At 31.2% G+C, this 18,615-nt stretch overlaps 3 protein-coding genes across 3 annotated transcripts; all 3 read left to right on the forward strand.

Moving 5' to 3' along the window:
- Positions 1–329: 329 nt before the first annotated feature.
- On the forward strand, positions 330–641 carry LOC129909706 (uncharacterized). The gene has a single exon (XM_055986780.1). The coding sequence runs from the start codon at positions 330–332 to the stop codon at positions 639–641; it is 312 nt and encodes a 103-aa protein (XP_055842755.1).
- Positions 642–7,062: 6,421 nt separating this feature from the next.
- Positions 7,063–7,392, forward strand: LOC129909707 (uncharacterized). Its single transcript, XM_055986781.1, has one exon. The coding sequence runs from the start codon at positions 7,063–7,065 to the stop codon at positions 7,390–7,392; it is 330 nt and encodes a 109-aa protein (XP_055842756.1).
- Positions 7,393–14,201: 6,809 nt separating this feature from the next.
- Positions 14,202–15,056, forward strand: LOC129910208 (protein THEM6). Its single transcript, XM_055987486.1, has 2 exons — positions 14,202–14,364; positions 14,462–15,056. Exons 1-2 carry the CDS (start codon positions 14,229–14,231, stop codon positions 14,905–14,907), a joined length of 582 nt encoding a protein of 193 aa, XP_055843461.1. The 5' UTR covers positions 14,202–14,228; the 3' UTR covers positions 14,908–15,056.
- The last annotated feature ends 3,559 nt before the right edge of the window (positions 15,057–18,615 follow it).

Below are 18,615 nucleotides of genomic sequence, written 5' to 3' on the forward strand. Positions count from 1 at the left end.
ATCTAATTCCAAACCTTTGTTTAATAGATTCTTTCAAGGCCTGAAAACAATCAGTTGTCATCTTTTATAACTATTGTTTCCTATTAACAATAACGTTTGCATAATTGTTTAAACAGTTTGTTGCTTGTTTCATCTCAGTAAATCTTGCATCAGTGAGTTTCATAACTCTCAAATATTGACACATCATTTGCTCATCACATAAACACAGCTGTTAGGAAAATTTTAACAATTATTACTGTTCATTTCAGTCTGGGTGGAATTAGTATAAATAGAGAACATTTTCCAAGTTTCAGTATAGTTAAAGATTCTTTGACAACTTATAAACCAACATGAAATTCCTCGTAGTTCTTGCTTTCTTCGCAGTTGTTGCTATTGCAGCAGCACATGGTCCACAACAACACCATGGACAACATCAAGGACCACACCATGGTCATGGTCCTAAGCCAGGTCAAGGACAACATCCAGGACAAGGACAACAGCCAGGACAGGGTGGTCAGCAGCCAGGACAAGGTCAACAACCAGGTCAAGGACAACAGCCAGGTGAAGGTCAACAACCCGGACAAGGTGGTCAACAGCCAGGTGAAGGTCAACAACCAGGACAAGGAGAACAACAACCTGAAGCCGAACCATCCCAAGAATAAAATAATAATCACTTCTTGAGTTTGAACCAACAATTTTGTTGATATATTCTAACCTTTGTATGTTCTTTTAATAATAAATATGTGATTGAAGCAGAAAGCCTAAGTATTTTTATATAAAAAGTAAATAATTGCAAACAATTAGGTATAATACCTTTGGAAGGTCGTGAAGAATAGACTATTATGAAAAAAAAACTCATTGAATTTTCGATATCAAAATGTTGAGTTAAGACAATTTAAATAAAATGCACGGTCGCACGAACTTGCCCTTAGAGTTAAAGTTGCTTAAATTTGTAAGACTTTTTATATAAAAATTTGGAAAAAAAAATAAAATTGTTTGTTTTTTTTTTAATAAAATAAAACCTGAAATCAAATTGGCTCGGCTCGTGTGGGTCGTAGAGAGCTAATTTTTTTTTAAGTTGTAGATAATTTAAAGGACTACAACATTATTTTATTTTGTTAGCCAATACTAGCACCGTTTGAAAAATAATAGTTTGATAAACAAAATAACGATTTCGACTTAATATTATTAATTTTTTATTTGTTTACACAAAAATTATGTGCGCCAAATCGATAGAAAATCCTATAACGAACTTTATTTTTTTTTCGTACGACATTCTGAAGCCGAGTTATTACCAAAAAACGATATTTTTGGGTGGTTTCGCACCGATTTTTCGTGCGTTCATTTATCAATTGATAAAGAGATAAGGAGTTGATTTTTTCTGTAAAATGCAGGAAATTAAGAGGACACCAAAAAAGGTTAGAAAAATGTTAACCATAACTTTTTTCGAAATAAAAACGAAAATGTGTTTTTTAACAACTAGAATTTGACTTTAACTGGCTGCCATTTTGTATTAACTTACTTTAATACAATGAAATTACATACAACTATAGAAAATATTATAAGGAAGAGAATGTATGCTTATTTTTTGGTCTACGACATACTGGAGCAAAAGTAAAGATATTAGCTTAGAAGTAAAATATCCCAAAAAATACATTTTTGTAAATAACTCCACTAAAAAGAATGATCAGGTGGTGAGAAATTGGGTTTAAGCCTTCCAAATATACCCCTATCGATCCATGAAATAAAAACTGACAGTGCCTCTGTGCGCAAGGTAAGGCCCTTTTTTCCGACGCTTTGACTGGAGTATTTACCTATTTACCTAAAGTAATGTGCTAACTCTCAGAGAGAAACCAATTCAAAATAAAGGTTGACTGTTATTTCTATAGTCTCTGGTTTAAAACGAATGTTCCCAACAATATGAATGAACTCAATACTATATATTACAAGAGACTTAGTCTTTTTCAAAAGTATGAATGGCTCATATTTATATTTATTTCAGGGCAATTAGTTTCATTCTTTAGAATGCTAAGAACTTAAAGAACGTATAATAGGTCAGTGCATTTATAATTTCACCCAGCAGTTTGTACCACTCCCAATTTTTTTTTGCTCATTCGATAGAGCATTGGCTGAAGATCATTACCCTGATTTTTCGCACTCGCGAAATTCAAGTTTCGGCCGCTATCTTGGATTTTAGTTTTTTTGAATATCTCGATTTCTATTTATCCTACATAAAAGTTTAGAAAAAACGTAGGCAATTTAATTTCGCGTCTTTTATGTTAAGAACGCTTTTCCGATATTCTGAATACAGAAACAACTGCGAACGAAGCAAGAACTAGGTACTAGAAACTTCATGTTGGTTAATAAATTGTCAAAAAAAAATTTTAACTATACTTAATGTTGGAAAATGATTTCTATTTTATACTAATTTTACTCAGACAGAAACGACTAGCAATGATTTTTTTTTAAATTGTTCTTCCAGCTGTGTCTATTCGGTTGGTAAATAATGTTGTCAATATTTGAGATGACCATGTTATTAAACGTACGTAGTAATAAACTGTTCAAACAATGATACAAAAGTTGTTGTTTACGAGATCAGCTTTTTCTACTACGTTCTTTAAGTTTTTAGCATTCTAAAGAATGAAACTTATTGTCCTGAAATTGATAGACTATTTCCAAATAAAATTTAATATTAACACAGATTGAAGGAAAGTAAGTCTGATACTTTTGTGGGTTTTTCTGATACTTGTTTATTTCTGGAGCAAATATCAAAAAACGCTTTTACTGGTGTTTGCAAAATGTATTTATGTTTCTTTCAAATTTTTCAAAACCTAATTAATAATTCTTTGCTGCCTGGTACAAAGGAGTTAAGTCACAAAATCGCACTCTTCGAGTTTTGATGAAATGAGAATAAGCTCTTTTTCCACTTTTATTTGGTATCAAAATCATAAATTTAGAACAACTCTTTCCTTTAAAAATAAGAGGGTCAATGCTCAAAAATTCATCGATTTTCATACATTAGCTCAACTTCAATCGCATATTCTGGAAAACTATCATTTATGACTTAACCCCATTTGAACCCGGCGGCAAAGAATTTTCAATCCAATTTTAACTTGATCCTGATCTTTGTCAACAGTAGCGAAATGTTTTTGTTAGAAAAGCCTTACTTCAAGGCAAATTTATTATTTATTTCCATGTTATTGGCACATGTCTATGAATGTTTTTATCCAGTAGAACGAAGACATGTGAATGACAGAAATCCATTGAGAAAGGCCAGTTGAATAAATCAAAATAAAACAGCGGAATGTCTACTCCATGCAGTAGGTAAGTTTCTTTATTTCCGAAGAGTAAGTTATGCGTACAAAATGCAATTGAGTTAATATCCACTGGCAATCAATCATGACAGTAAATTGTTCCTTCTGAAGAATACTGTAGAACATAGAGGGATTTTTTCTCGATTGCAATCCATTGAGACCACTGAACACCTGCATTTTATAAATAAATATGAGCCATTATTACTTAGTAAAAGAGTCTTAGTGAATAGCTATTTGTTGAGTTTAAAATAAAACCTAGTTCGAAGAATTTGTATTGAAGCATAAAAAACTTCACTTTATTTGAAAGATAGCGGTACACTCATGTCTCATGCACTCCAATGGATAAGTTCAAAGAATTTTCGGCTCAGAGTTGCTTAGTGTCCGGATATGAACGCACAATGTAGGTACATTCATTGTATAGCCTCGATAAGAGAACGTTACAGATCGCAGTCACGTCGCTTTCAAATTTTGACACATATGTATTGTATACATATAGTACAGGTAAAATAGGGCATACAATCAAGAAATAATGGGACTAATTACAGATGTTACTGTCTCTTCGAAAAAAAAACACCCTTTGACCTAAATTTTTTTTATGAAAACTCTTTATTCTTGCTTTCTATCCTAAATTCAATGTTTTTACCAAATTTCATTAGGGTGACCTATCATTTTTGTTTTCACACAAAAAAACACCTTTTAACCATGATATTTTTATAGACACTGTAGATTCTTGTTTCTTATCTTAAAAGTAACATAATTCCTGAATTTCAATGGAGTACCGCTAGCATTACTCTAGTATTGCACACTTTTCCAAATATAGGTACCCATATTTTCTCTTCACCTAAAAAAAACAATCTTTCACATGAAAAAAAATTATAGTTTTACTTTATTCGTAATTATCATTAGAAAGACAATATTTTTAATAAATTTCGTATGGGTAACTTTTATACCATTGATTTTATCGGACTTATCGCGGATTTCCAAAAAAAAACACCCTTTCACCTAAAATATTTTTATAGACTACTTAGATTCTTGGTTTCTATTATAAATCAAACTTTTGTACCAATTTTCATTGGTGTAACAATTTTTTCACAGTTTTTGTGGTACTAATTCCGAATTTCATCATATCTTTAAAAAAAAAACACCCTTTCACTCAAGATAATTTTGTACAGTTTATGGATTCTTAATTCTTATACCAAACAAAACTTTTTCACCAAATTTTAAAAATTAATAAAATTTAAGTTAGCTGTTATGATACCTTTCTCACACACAACTTAACCCATCAAAAAAACACCCTTTCACCAAAAATATTTTTAAAAACTTTATCCCTGCTTTATCTAAAACGTTCATCCCGAATTTTTTCAGTGTAGCATGTTTTTCACATAGGTTTCTGTTGTATTTTATATGTACCTGTTGAAGTAAAAAAACAAGCACCCTTGTTTTTAATCGACAATAACTTTTCTTAGAGCAATCGTATTGACTTTATTTTTTTTTGTCATTAGATTCAGCATCAAAAAATACTTTGAAAACAAGTGTCATGTGATGATATTCGACAAACAATTTTTTTTCAGTATAGTTTTGACCTTCACCCCCTCCCTCTGGTCCGCGAAAAAAACCCCTTATACCCAACTTTTTTGTATAGACTTTTTTTGACCTTGGTTCTTATCCGAAAAGCAAACTTTTGCCAAGTTTCATGAGTGTAACATTTTACACTACAGTGGCCAATTTTTGCAAAAGTACAAGATTAAAAATTATTTTTCCGCTGGCGCTGTTAATTTGTAAAAAAAAGAGTACACAAATTATTTTTTTGGACCTAAAAAGCTCATTTGTTTTAATTTTTCAGCCCGAAAAAAACTATAAAAAATGCGTTTCACATTGTTCACTTTTGTACTTTTTCACTTTTTGAGTCAATGTAGTTAAGGCTAAGCAGTTAACTTTTACGCTAATACGGAGTCAGCTTTCTTTGGTGAGCACCCAACCTCAAATCCAAATCCATCCCTTAATTTAGAAACCACAAACTCGCTTAAAGTACGGATCACTCCGCTAAAATTCGGTAAAATCGAGAATTTCTTCGATAAAATTACGGGGTTTTAAGAGAAAATTATGATTCGAATGGGAAAATCACACATCTCTGCGGTAAAATCAATGGTACCCCGGTGAATTATGAACGTCCCTTGTTTAATGATAATCGCTCTGAAAAAAATTCGTTTTGTTCTTCGTTTTGGTAAATTCACCGATCAAAATTATAGGTAAATCCCTGAAAATTATGCGATTCCTCGATAAGTAAAATAATATTAAGGACCTATGAATGAAAATATGATACCTTTATACTTCATAAGATCAAATTGTAATGCATAAGCATATGTATATTTTTACTCAAAATATTTTCAGATTTAACTCCGAAAAAAAACTTCCTTTAGGTTTACTGGGTTATAATATGTACCTATGTTAACAGAAATACAAAAATATTTACACCAAACAAAACAATGCTTTTTTGCTTCAACTACATTTATTATATAAAAAGGTCAATCATACATAGGTTATAGGGTATTATTTTTATGCAAGATTAAACTCAATTTGATATTATCAATTTATTCTTGTGATGGTTCGGGTTGTTGTTCTCCTTGTCCTGGTTGTTGGCCTTCACCTGGTTGTTGACCTTGTCCTGGCTGTTGTCCTTCTCCGGGTTGTTGACCTTGTCCGGGTTGTTGTCCTTGTCCGGGTTGCTGACCACCTTGTCCTGGCTGTTGTCCTTGGCCGGGTTGTTGTCCTTGACCTGGTTTAGGGCCATGACCATGATGGGGTCCTTGATGTTGTCCTTGATGTTGTCCTTGGTGTTGTGGTGGACCATGATGGGGAGGATGTGCTGCGACTACGGCAACAGCTGCGAATAATGCAAGAACTACGAGAAACTTCATGTTGGTTAATTATGGTCAAAAGAAACTTTAACTATACTTAAACTAAGAAAATGCTCTCCAATTTATAGTAATTTTACTTGAACACAAATGACCATTGATATACTAAAAAAAAAGTGTTCACAGCTGTGTTTATAATTTTTTAATATTTGCAATCAGATGACGCTTCTTACGAATGTATAAACTAGCAAACTGTTTAAACTGTTATGCAAAACTTGTTGTTTTTAAGAAAATTTCTTTTTAATTAACAACGTTTTTTAAAACTTGCAATACTACCAAAAGTAATACGCAGAGAAAAATATGACGATCTAAAAACTAACAGATTGCCTTATTCAACTTTTTTATAAGGAAATCTTATTAAAATCAACGACTAAGAAGGTTTTTCCATAACAGATTTCTTATTATTTTTGGGTATAGAGAAAATCTTCTCAAAATTTGAGCTAGTCGTTTATTAAATTCTACAGTTTATTGGTACACGTGTCCCACCCGTGACGATGGAACACTGTTATTGTATTAATATCGCTTTAATTAAAGTTCTCTTTTTTTCTACTTATCAACGGCTTTAACGAGTTAAATAAGTTAAAGGAGAGAAGTATAACAACGTACCTATACCTTAACAATCAAGAACATTTCTTAAAACAACAGGTTTTGCATAATAGTTTAAACAGTTTTCTGGTTTATAGATTAGTCAGACGTCATTCGATTGCAAATAATGACAACTTATAAACACAGCTGTAAACACAATTTTTAAGTATATGAATGATCATTTCGGTGCAAGTAAATTTACTATAAATTGGAGAGCATTTTCTTAGTTCAAGTATAGTTAAAGTTTCTTTTGACAATAATTTACCAACATGAAGTTTCTCGTAGTTCTCGCATTATTCGCAGCTATTGCTGTAGTCGCAGCACAACCTCCTCATCAACCACCACACCAACACCATGGACAACATCCAGGACAACATCCAGGACAACATCAAGGACCCCATCATGGTCATGGCCCTAAACCAGGTCAAGGACAACAGCCAGGACAAGGTGGTCAACAACCAGGACAGGATCAGCAACCCGGTCAAGGTCAACAACCCGGACAAGGACAACAGCCAGGTGAAGGCCAACAACCAGGTCAAGGTCAACAACCAGGACAAGGAGAACAAGGAGAACAACAACCAGAACCTTCCCAAGAATAAATTTATGATGACTCAGAATTGGACCTTACATACTTATGATATTAATATACCCTTACTTGTGTAAGATTGATCTTTTAATAAAATAAATATTATTGAAGCAATATTTTTTTTGTTTTAATATTCAAGTCCTGAGATAACACCAGAAGCATAGAATTCTCATGATGACTCTAACTTAATAATAAAATCTAAAATCTTACCAAAATTTTTCGTAGAAGAAAGTATTCATTTTGTCTTAAAATGTATTTACGATGGCTGCATTGTCTATTGGAATATCCCTTGTATTTAAGTTACAAATAGCAGGCCCTACGACACTTCCTTGTGGGACACCGATTTCAGTGTTCTTAAGTTCTAATTCGCAACATCTAATCTCTGTACATCAGTGTAACCTTTGTTCTGCATACTAAAGTTGCTATTAAATCACATATTTCGTATTGAATACAACTTTTTTTTTTACCTATCGCTAGTTGTTTGGTTTGAAATAATCAAAACATTAATCACATCCATTAAAAAGTTGTATCAAAATTTAATAACAGACTGAATAATGAACTTTATTCCTCTTTTCCTGAATAGCTGAAAATTAATAGCACGGCTATGCAAGCAAACTGCACTAAACAATGCAGTCTCTAGTATCGCATTCATGTGCAAAGTGACAAAACAGTCTGAAGAGGAAGTTAGCCATTGCGCATCCTGTTTTAACATTTGACGATGAACAATACAAGTTTCCACAAGTGATAGGGTTTCCTTGAAAGTAGTTCATTGTTATGGAATTGCTTATACAAGTCGATGGACTTTTGCACCACAAACAAAAAATTAGGAAGAATTAAAAAGTGAGAAATTATTATAGTAATAGTTCGGTCGAATGAATCAAATTTGTGTGTAGTAGTTTCACTAAGAAAATCCTTACGCCTAGGCGGGTAAAGGATAAAACGAACAAAATGACAAAATTTCCATCACGAAAAAACACAAAAATCTGTCCTTTCAATGTATACAAGTCCTTTTATAGGAGGAATTTTGATTGTGAACTCTTCCGGATTAAGTTTTGCTTTTGTTTCCTGGGTTAATCTTCTTAAGTATTCATTTTCTTTTCTAACAAAAAATATTATTTGAACATAAATTTGGTGGTATTTCCGTTTATCGATATGTAAATGAAAATAATGGCAATATCATAGCTGTGAGAGGGCTTAAGAAGGAATTTAAATTAAACAGTAGGTACCTATTCCTGGATTTCAATCGATATATTATTTGTTTAAGATTTTGTACGCTGTCTCAATCAATTTATTTTAGAAAGGGAACAACAAGGAGGCGTGGTAATTATCAGGAAATGTCAACCCTTTAGTAAGGGTATTTTTACCTTTCTCATCCTTAACTAAATTTAATAAATGAACTACATATATATCAAAAACAGGGGCGTATACAGGTTTGCTTCTTGGGGGGGGTCATGCCAATTTTTTTTTTTTTTTTTAAGTTTTGATAGCAGGCATGAACCTGAAAATGGGCTTTTTGAATTATTAAACATTAACATTTGTGCGTCTTGCTTTTCGAATCGAAAAGTTCCGAATGTAGTTCTAAAAATAACCAAACAAAAACGGTATGAGATTCGTTTAAGTTTAGCGTTAAGTCTTAAAGCCTAGAACGCTGCTGATGTGAAACGAAATTTTTCGTCGGTCTCCACGAGGACAACGAAATGCTTGCGAAATCTGGACCGAAAAATACTCAAAAATTGCAAAACATAAATGAAAAAAAAGCAAACACGCATCGCAGAAAGACATGCAATGACAAAATGAACAACAAAAAAACTCAAAATGTCATTTTTCCACACACAATGAATGTCCCCGGCAATTGTTTGTGTGCGAAAAAGAAGTTTAGACTTTCAATTTCGTTGTGCCGAACAGCGTACTACAGAACGAAAAGTTGAACGAAATTTTTGGTTTACCATTTCGTTGTTTCATTTTTGTATGGGATTTTTCGTTTCTTATCAGCAGCGTACTAGGCTTTAATTTTGACCAATTGAGGCTATCCTCTCCTAAAAATAAAATGTACTGTACGAGTACTTCGATTGAATAATTTGCCTTAAAACAACTGTTCATTGTTTTCCGCTAGCCCAGAAAGTTAAAATAAAAATCGTTTTTACTTAATAACAGTTTTATCTTTTGAATTAAAAGTCTTACTAACCTCAGGCAAACGAATCGCAAAGTTTTGTAAAAAAAATTGCATTGAAAATATATTTTTTTTTTTTATTTTGTTTTAAAATTGTATGGGAATTTAAAATACCTCTATTAAAATAGTAAAGACAAAAAAAATAATTTTGGCGATATTTTGGAATTCGTCCGTTTTCAGGTATTAATCAGCGGTTTACAATATAAAAAACATTCAGTTGTATTTATTAGATTAAGCCCTGCTTTTTCAATCGTCAGATAGACTATCAGAAGAATAAATGTCACTATAAAAAAAAATTTTTATTCCTAGGAATAAGCTCTAACTTAGGTTTATCTAACTATTCAAAAAATTAGCCCTAAGTGATATTCAATAATAATATGTATTTAAATTGCCTTTAAGGTTGCTTACATTGCTTCTATAATTGGCTGGCCATTGATGATTAACAAATCGATAGTTGTTTCAAAAAATGCAACAGATCTAGCAAATTTAGTATGTACAAAATACTGTTATATTCTGTAAGCAAACAAAATTCACCAAATTTTATCAGACAAATGATGTATTGAACTGGAACATTGCAAAAAACTAAAAAGATTTGAGAAATGATATCCTTCTTTAACATTTTGCCGATGACGAATTTTATCAACAGAATTGACCTCCACACAGCAAGGCCACAGAAAGCTTCCCTATTTAAAACATATTTTATTCACTTCATCATATAAAAAAATAGAAGGTATGGCTGCTTCTTTTATTTGCTGGTAAGCAGTGTCTTGCCCTTAAGATATTATTTTTGTGTACCTACTAGATTCAATTTCTTTTAAAAAGCTTTGAATATAATACTTAGCCGGATTTTGTTTCCATACAAAACTCTACAGCTCAACTAATATTATCGAACGAATCAAAATAATCCTAATCCAGCATAGCGTTCGCTAAAAATATGACCAAAATATGCTAAAATAGTTTGTTTGAATACCAAAAATTTTTTTTATTTTTAATTTTCGTTCATGTTCTAAAACTTCAACATTTTGAAAATAATCTTACTCAAGAGATTTCAGTATCACATAACAAATTCTTTTTTAAGTTCTGAGTTCTTGGGGGGGGTCATGACCCCGTGACCCCCCCCCCCCCCTTGTATACGCCGTTGATCAAAAAGAGCTTTGACCCTCATTATATCTACTTACCTAGATAAATTTATGAAAAAAATAGTTTAATATTTTAAGTGAAATCAGGAATGGACATAAAGTTGCATATTTTAAACTTGCATAAAAAAATAGTTAGTTGTATTTCATGTAATGTACTATTTTAAACGTCTTCTTTTCTTTTTCAGGATATGGCCAAAAGGCAGAAATATATGAAAGATGGACTAAAAATATATATTTTCAGACAAGACATTATTTTTTAAACCAATTTCAACAAAAAGGAACTATAGGAAGATTTCTTATAATTTTCTCAAGCATTAAAATAAATTTTTGAATTTTGTTCGACCTTAAAACCCAAATTTTTTTTTCAGTTTTCGCAAGCGTCTGGTAAGGATAATGCCTCGTTTTCAATGAATAAAAAAAGTTCTCCTATTTATTATAAAACGAGCTGACGATCAAGTTTCTTTAACATGAAGCTCGATTTCCTAAAAGTCATGTACATCTTACAGGTATACGGGTATACCACGTTAATTACTGGTAAGTACTGATAATTTAACAGTAACGTGTAGCTAGATACAATTGAAGAAATTAAATTTTTAACCTAATATAGTGTTAATATAACACGGTTACTATGACAAGATCATCGTGTTATCGAAGTTTTCGTTAAAATTTAACACGATCAATATTGTAAAAAAGACCAGATGTCACTGTTGCTTTCACATTGAACAATGTTAATTTTAATAGTTATAGGTTTAAAGTTAACAGGGGCCAAGGTACGTGAATAAAGAGTCTAATGTTAATAAGACAAGCTGATCAACAGTTTCTTCATGTAGGTAAACTTAAAACATTATAATGTAACACAAATACAATTTTGTAAAAATCATGTATATAACGTAAACACTTTATAACACCTTAACATGGCCAAAGACGTTGAAAAATAATAACATTGGAAAAGAAAATTCTATTTTTTCATCTTGTTATTTTAACTTTCAATCTTATTATTTTATTACTTTCGGAAAAAAATCTTAGTGTGCCATTTGCAAACAAAATAATGTTAATATCTTAACACAAAATATCAAAAAATGTGCAATCACCTGTTTTCAAAAAAATGTATCAGGTATAGGAGAATACATCGATTTTTTTTTTTTTTAATCCAAAAAATCTGTTTTAAAAAATATATCTTTTATGTAAGTGTTGATATAGTGTTCCAGATGGTATAGTTTACGAGAAATTTCAATATAAAAAACTAAAGATAATTCCTTTTTAAAAAACTAAATTTGAATATTTTCATCATAATCTTAAGATCCGTTTTGAGAAAAATAAGTTTTTTGATTCTTCGTATGTAGCTAACGTTAATTATTGTAGTTATCAGGGGCGTACACACCATTGGGGCAAGTAGGGCGGTGCCCCGGGGCCCCCAACGCGCCAGGGCCCCGTAAGGAGACAATGCACAGTGGGTACCCTCCCATACAAAGTGCGGTCAAAAATATAATGACCATTTTTTTTTTAATGAAACGCCTGTATTATCATTTTATATGATTTATTATTGCAAAAAAATGCATCAAGTCAGTTTTTTGTTATTTTGAAGAAAAATAAAGAAAGGTAAAAAAAAAATTTGTTTAATAATTTTTTTTTTTTAATGGTTAATGCCGGAAATGGAACCTGACTGTCAGTCGAGCACATTATCCTTACCCTCTAGTTCAATCTTTTATAAAAATAATAATGCCAAAAAGGGAAAAAAACGGCGCTATTATTTCGAAAGGTAGGGCAGTATTCTTCATTTGAGAACTAAAACTGTAGAGGGCAGTCGAAAGCAAACCAATTTAATGAAAATTAAGCTTAATAAAAATGATTAAAATTGCTTCGCTAACGAGCCCCATTACAATTAGCCTTAATGTTATTTAACAATATAATTTATGTTTTTAGGAAGTATTAACCTTCTCGTTTAATATCCATAACAATTTAATACTGTTCACATTTTTAACACCCACTATCACTATCGCAAGTTCACACCTTATAACTGCAGCGAAAAGAAAAATGTACCTTCTTTTATATACCGACTTTGAATGGCTATTAAAAAATGAAAAAAGGGGTAACCGTCAAACTTTTTTTGGTTTTGGTTCGATGGGAGATTGTAGAACGTTGTTTAATCATTGGATTTTAAAAAAACTGACATTTATTTTTTTTATTTTTGACTTATGGCGGAACCCACTGTGCAATATAGAGAAGGCAACTGGTTATAAAAGTATCGAAGCAAAAAGATAAGATACTTGACATGAATCACTTCGGACACAAGAGAGACAAATTATATTTTTCAGTGGATTGGTAGCCGGTCACATAATATTTCATCTAAAAAAAAAAGTATTACCTTAGGGGTGCCAAAAAAAAAATTGCTTTTTTGAAAGAAAAATTAAATATTATCTTGGGGCCCCAAAAAATATTACATACATAATTTTAGCGCCCAACAAATGATAGGTACATCAGGGGCCCCAAAAAAAATAAGTGGGCGTCCTTTTTTATTTGTTCTCATTTTCTATATCAAAGGGGCCCCAAAAATGTAGTCTTGTCCCGGAGCCCTGACAACTCAACGTACGGATCTGGTAGTTATACAAAAATAATTCCAAAAATCCTATGGAGTGTCGTTAAAATAATTCCACAAACAAAGTTTGAAGTAAACTAACTAACCTATTTTTTGCGGGTAGGGTTTTAAAATCTTGCGGCTTAAAAATCCGAAACAGACTTTAATATAAAATTTTATTTCAAGCAGCACTACACGAATATAAGAGTTTTTTTTTTATCTAATTCTGTTTTCTTTTTATTTCAAACATTCAGAATAACTAATATTCATAGAACTCCTCTTTTTTATCATTAAGAGTTAAAAGTAATATTAGTTAAAGGTAAAATGTGAAGTGTATATCCGAGTCTTCGTCAAATCAACATAATAAAAGCTTTTTAGCTTGATATCAATTTTGTTCTTCTGTTATGTCAGTTTCTCACCTGTTCGTCATTGTTGCTTTTTAGAAAGTATTTCAACTTAAAGCTTTTTTCACATCGAATTTCACCCAAGTTTACATTTTTTGTTGTCATTAAATTAGTGTCGGTTAACAAACAAATAAGCGTGGTAGTCTGCTCTCTTGGGTACAACATCTGTATATTTACCTTACAACTTGATAGTGATTTTGTTATTAAATTAGGTAGGTTCAAACATAACCTTAACCATGGTTATATTAAAGTACCTATATACTTGTTTATCTTTGCAACTTATTATTAAACTAGAGTTTTTTGCTCAGTCTGTAAAAGAGAAATTTAATCACAATAAATGCATTTTTGTGTTGAACCTAATTTGAACGTTTTTGAAGTTCGATTTTTTTAAAAGACAGAATGTATAATTTCCCTATAATTATTTAGGTAAAGGTCATGACTGCGAGTAAAGCCTATAAGTTAAGCTTGAATTTTAAGTAACTTAACGTTTACCTAAAAAGTGCATAACAATCAAAATTTTACATTCAATTGGTTATTTTAATTCTAGATATTACAGACGAAATGTCGTTGATTGTGTTTTTATTGATACTCTACATTATTTGGGATGTAAACTATTTTATCCGAGTCGTCTTCACTGTTGTAGCTGGTCGTTTATTCCAAAAGAAGCGAAAAATCACAGACAAGACCACAATTTATGGTAATGATATGTAAATCTTGTTTAAACTAAAAAACTTTCCATTAATTACGTAATAATTTGTTGATTGATATTATTTTGTTTTGTATCTTTACACCAGGCATTTGCACATCTCAAGATGTAGACATCTTCATTCGCCACATGAACAATGCCAGATATCTGCGTGAACTTGATTTTGCCCGCTTCCATTACTACGGTCTAACCGGGTTATATGAAGAGGTTAAGAAACTTGGTGGCGGAGCTGTGCAAGGCGCTTCAAGTGTTCGTTACAGGCGAACAATTCCAATCTTCCATCCATACAAAATCGATACGAAGCTCATTTGGTGGGATGACAAGGCCATCTATTTGGAACAACAATTTATTACTATTGCTGATGGTTTCGTGAGAGCTGTGGCATTGTCGAAGCAGTGCATAACAAATTGTAATGTCATTGATGTAATGAAGAAGTTCCCAGAGGGAAAGACTGCCCCAGCGATGCCAGAAGAGTTGAAATTATGGTTGCAAGCAATTGAGGTGTCGAGTGATAAATTGAGAAAAGATAAATGAGGTCTTTTCTAGAATTTCTTAACTTTTTTTTGTTTAAAGAGAGTGAGATTGAATTATTTTTGTATAGGGTTTTGATATTAAAATTATTTAATAAGGTTTTTTTTTTACAATGTTTAATGTGTGTAAATAAATAAATTTTTTATTGTTAATGGTCTATGTTTTTGAAAGTGTATGTTTTGAAAACTTCTGAACTTTTCTCCAGTCGCTTGACTCATTATTAGTAGTTCAGAAAGATGTAGCTGACTTTATTTTTAATAAGTTTGTCTTTGAAACTTCTTCAAAATGTTTATTTTAATATCTTTTTTACGAATTATGGCTTCGAGTCGAAAAGCAATGTATTACTCATAGAAATCAACACTTTTTTAAAATAGACAAAATACTTTTTTCAGAGATTTTTTTTCAGGGAATAGTTTTAGTGAACTTTTTATGTCTCAAAAATTGTTTTTAATTGAATAGGTTTTTTTTTTAGAAAACTCCACCGTTATTTAACTTTTTTTTTTCAGAAACAGGGCCGATACAAACCGGCAGAGTTACAATAACATGCTTCCTATCGCTATAAATTAACGTCCTTGTAATTTTAAAATTAATTATCTCTCACCCAATCTGCTCACTGCTTCTAGACATAATTCATATCCAAACAATGTAAAGCATAAAGTGTTGAAAATTAGTATTCTTTTAGTCAAGGTACGCCGCCCTTTTCTTTTGGAAAAAAGTTAAACTTTCAATTATTATGCCAATAACAAAAAAGCAACACCAAACTTTTTGTAACTTTTTCGGTAATATCTGATAATAACGTGAGAAATTTTATTGGACAACTTCAGGTTCGTGTTCAGCATTGCAAAAATCGCTACTAAAAGACGATAGAGGCAAACAAAATAGAAACTTAAGAAACATTCATTCATTGCATTGTGTCTTTAATGTTTCTTACAGACACAAATACAATGAAACAACATCAACAGGAGATAATTATACATATAAGATGAAAAATATGATACATTACATAGTGTCGTAAGGAGTAATAACAAAAATAAAAAAATTACGTACACTGTGGTGTATACGTACTTTATAATTTTGATACCTCTCAAATAAGAATTACATTTTCGTGTAAAAGTAGTATCGGTATCGGTTTCGCGTAGCTTATATCCAGGTTCTTGTTAAAAGCCTTTGTTTTCATAGAGGTAACTATTCACCGTGTAAACTTAGATTAACTTAACTACATTTTTGAGTTACGATCAATTTTGCAGATAGGCTTTAGGCTGATAAAAACCATTTTCATAGTCTCATAATACACTTTCTCTCTGCTTTAAAACCGTATTTTAAGTGAAAGTTAATCATATCAAAATTTCGGATCTGCGGTTAATATTTCACGCTACAGTGTATCTAAAATCATTGTCAAATTGTACGAAAATACAAAATCTGTCGGCCAATGTTAAAGGAGAAGAAGAAAAATATACCAACACTGCAGTAGATATTCTTTCAAAAAATATTTGTGTACCAATTTAATTGGGTCAGTATAGTAAAAGAGCATGCCACTTAGGGTGGGTCAAAAAAATCGAAATTTTTTTTTTTTTTCAATTTGGTACTTTTCAATTTAGACACCTCTAGAATATACACACCAAATATGAGCTCTTTATATTAATGGGAAGGTCCTCCGCTTTGCAATTTTCCATTTTTACATCAAGCTTCTACTAAAAAAAAAATAATTTTTTTATTAATTGACTTTTTACCAAATTTCTTTTCATATTCTTATAGGAAATTGAACGCTCTACAAAAAAGGCCTTATACACTTTTTTCGTTTATCTAACCGTTAAATAGATATTTGAGGTCCAAAAATCGAAGAATCTTTGAAAATTCGTTTTTTGTTCTTAAATTTGTAACAAATTGAAAAATTATAATAAACAAACGCGCAAGACATATTCTTGTTGGAAATTGATTGCTCCACAAAAAAGGTCTTGATAACTTTTTTCATTAATCTAATCATTCTAAAGATATTCGAGGTCAAAGTTAAAAAAAATTATAAAAACATTTTATATTTTTAAAAATCTTCCAGTTCACTGAAAATTCATTATTTTCAATTTACCAAGACGTATTCTTGTAGGAGTTTAAACGTTCTACAAAAAATTCCTTAGAATCAAATTGATTGCTTTAACCGATTCGTATCCAAATCGCAATACATACGGGTCATAAGAAAACTATTGAAATCAGTGGGCATTGGTTTGGAAACGAATATCTTCTAAACCAGGCATGTCAAACTCAATGGTTATACGGGGCCAAAACAGCGAGATAAAAATTTTTGTGGGCCGCAGAACATGTTAAGCTACAATTTTTATATGTAAAACAATTTTGTAAAAAAAACAGCGAAAATGATGAAACTATTTTTTTTTTTTTTTATTTACCATTTTTTTCTCAGACCAAAGTTAGTTATTCAGGATTTTATAAGTAACTCATTCCTCTTAATGACTGAAATAATTGCTCGCTTCGACAGGTACCTACTGTGAAATTTACAAACGATTTTATATGGCAGTTTTCAAGTGCACAAAAATACTTCTAAAATCGGGCATTTCAACGAATTTGGAACTTACTTCGGAGTCAAATTAGAAATCGCTTTCCTCCATTTTCACATCACTCGGCATAAATCTATGTTTATGGAACTAATCGAAAAAAATCAAGCGAACTTGTCTTTCAAGAAATATTCTGCAAGCCTTTTTCGTATTCAATTTTTTAGTTTAGATATTTTGCGTAGTATTTTTGATACGTTTATCTTCTGATGTTCCAAAAGAGCTAGGTTGCATTTGAATGCACATTTGCATTTGTATGTTGCATTTGTTCACATATTCGTTATATTATGAATTTTCCTCGCAGTTTTGAGTTTAACTCAGATAAATTTTTTGTTACATCTAGGTAGGTAGATAGCAAGATATGCTGGTTTAAAGACTTATCATTAAAAACTAAAAAAATTCCCAAGCCCCAGAATCGTTGGTAGGTTAACTCAATATATTCGCTTCCTAGTTCACTTTAAGAAATCACATAACTTACCCTGATTTAACCCACGAGAGCTTATAAAATTTGTTATTTTTTTTTTGGTTTTTTCCCATATTTATTTGTTGATTAGGAAAAAAGGAGGTGCATGTGTGTCGAAAGCTGTGAATTATAATCTAAAACTCAAAATTAATAAAAATGTGGACTGGGCCGCAAAGTTATTCGTTGTGGGCCGCATGCGGCCCGCGGGCCGCAAGTTTGACATGCCTGTTCTAAACGGTTAAAGCAATCAATTTGATTCCAAGGAATTTTTTGTAGAATGTTTAAGGCCCTACAAGAATATATCTTGTTAATTTGAAAATAATGAATTTTTAGTGAATTAGAAAATTTTTAAAAGTAAAAAATGTTTTTATATTTCTTTTTTAATTTGACGTCGAATATCTTTAGAATGGTTAGATTAATGAAAAAAGTTAATAAGACCTTTTTTGTGAAACAATCTATTTCCTACAAGAATATGTCTTGCGCGTTTGATGATTATAATTTTTCAATTTGTTACAAAATTTAGAACAAAAATCGAATTTTTAAAGATTTTCTTTATTTTTGGACCTCAAATATCTATTAAACGGTTAGATCAACGAAAAAAGTGTATAAGGCCTTTTTTGTAGAGCGTTCAATTTCCTACAAGAATATGAAAAGATATTTGGTAAAAAGTCAATTAATAAAAAAATT

Source organism: Episyrphus balteatus, chromosome 2 (genome assembly GCF_945859705.1).
Source record: "Episyrphus balteatus chromosome 2, idEpiBalt1.1, whole genome shotgun sequence".
NCBI lineage: Eukaryota > Metazoa > Arthropoda > Insecta > Diptera > Syrphidae > Episyrphus > Episyrphus balteatus.

What these genes read in the sequence shown, in the direction of transcription:
- LOC129909707 (XM_055986781.1), top strand. Translation starts at nt 7,063, where the DNA reads ATGAAGTTTCTCGTAGTTCTCGCATTATTCGCAGCTATTGCTGTAGTC.
- LOC129910208 (XM_055987486.1), top strand. Translation starts at nt 14,229, where the DNA reads ATGTCGTTGATTGTGTTTTTATTGATACTCTACATTATTTGGGATGTA. An exon ending in AGACAAGACCACAATTTATG is followed by an intron (nt 14,365 to 14,461) that starts GTAATGATATGT and finishes TCTTTACACCAG; the next exon opens with GCATTTGCACATCTCAAGAT.
- LOC129909706 (XM_055986780.1), top strand. Translation starts at nt 330, where the DNA reads ATGAAATTCCTCGTAGTTCTTGCTTTCTTCGCAGTTGTTGCTATTGCA.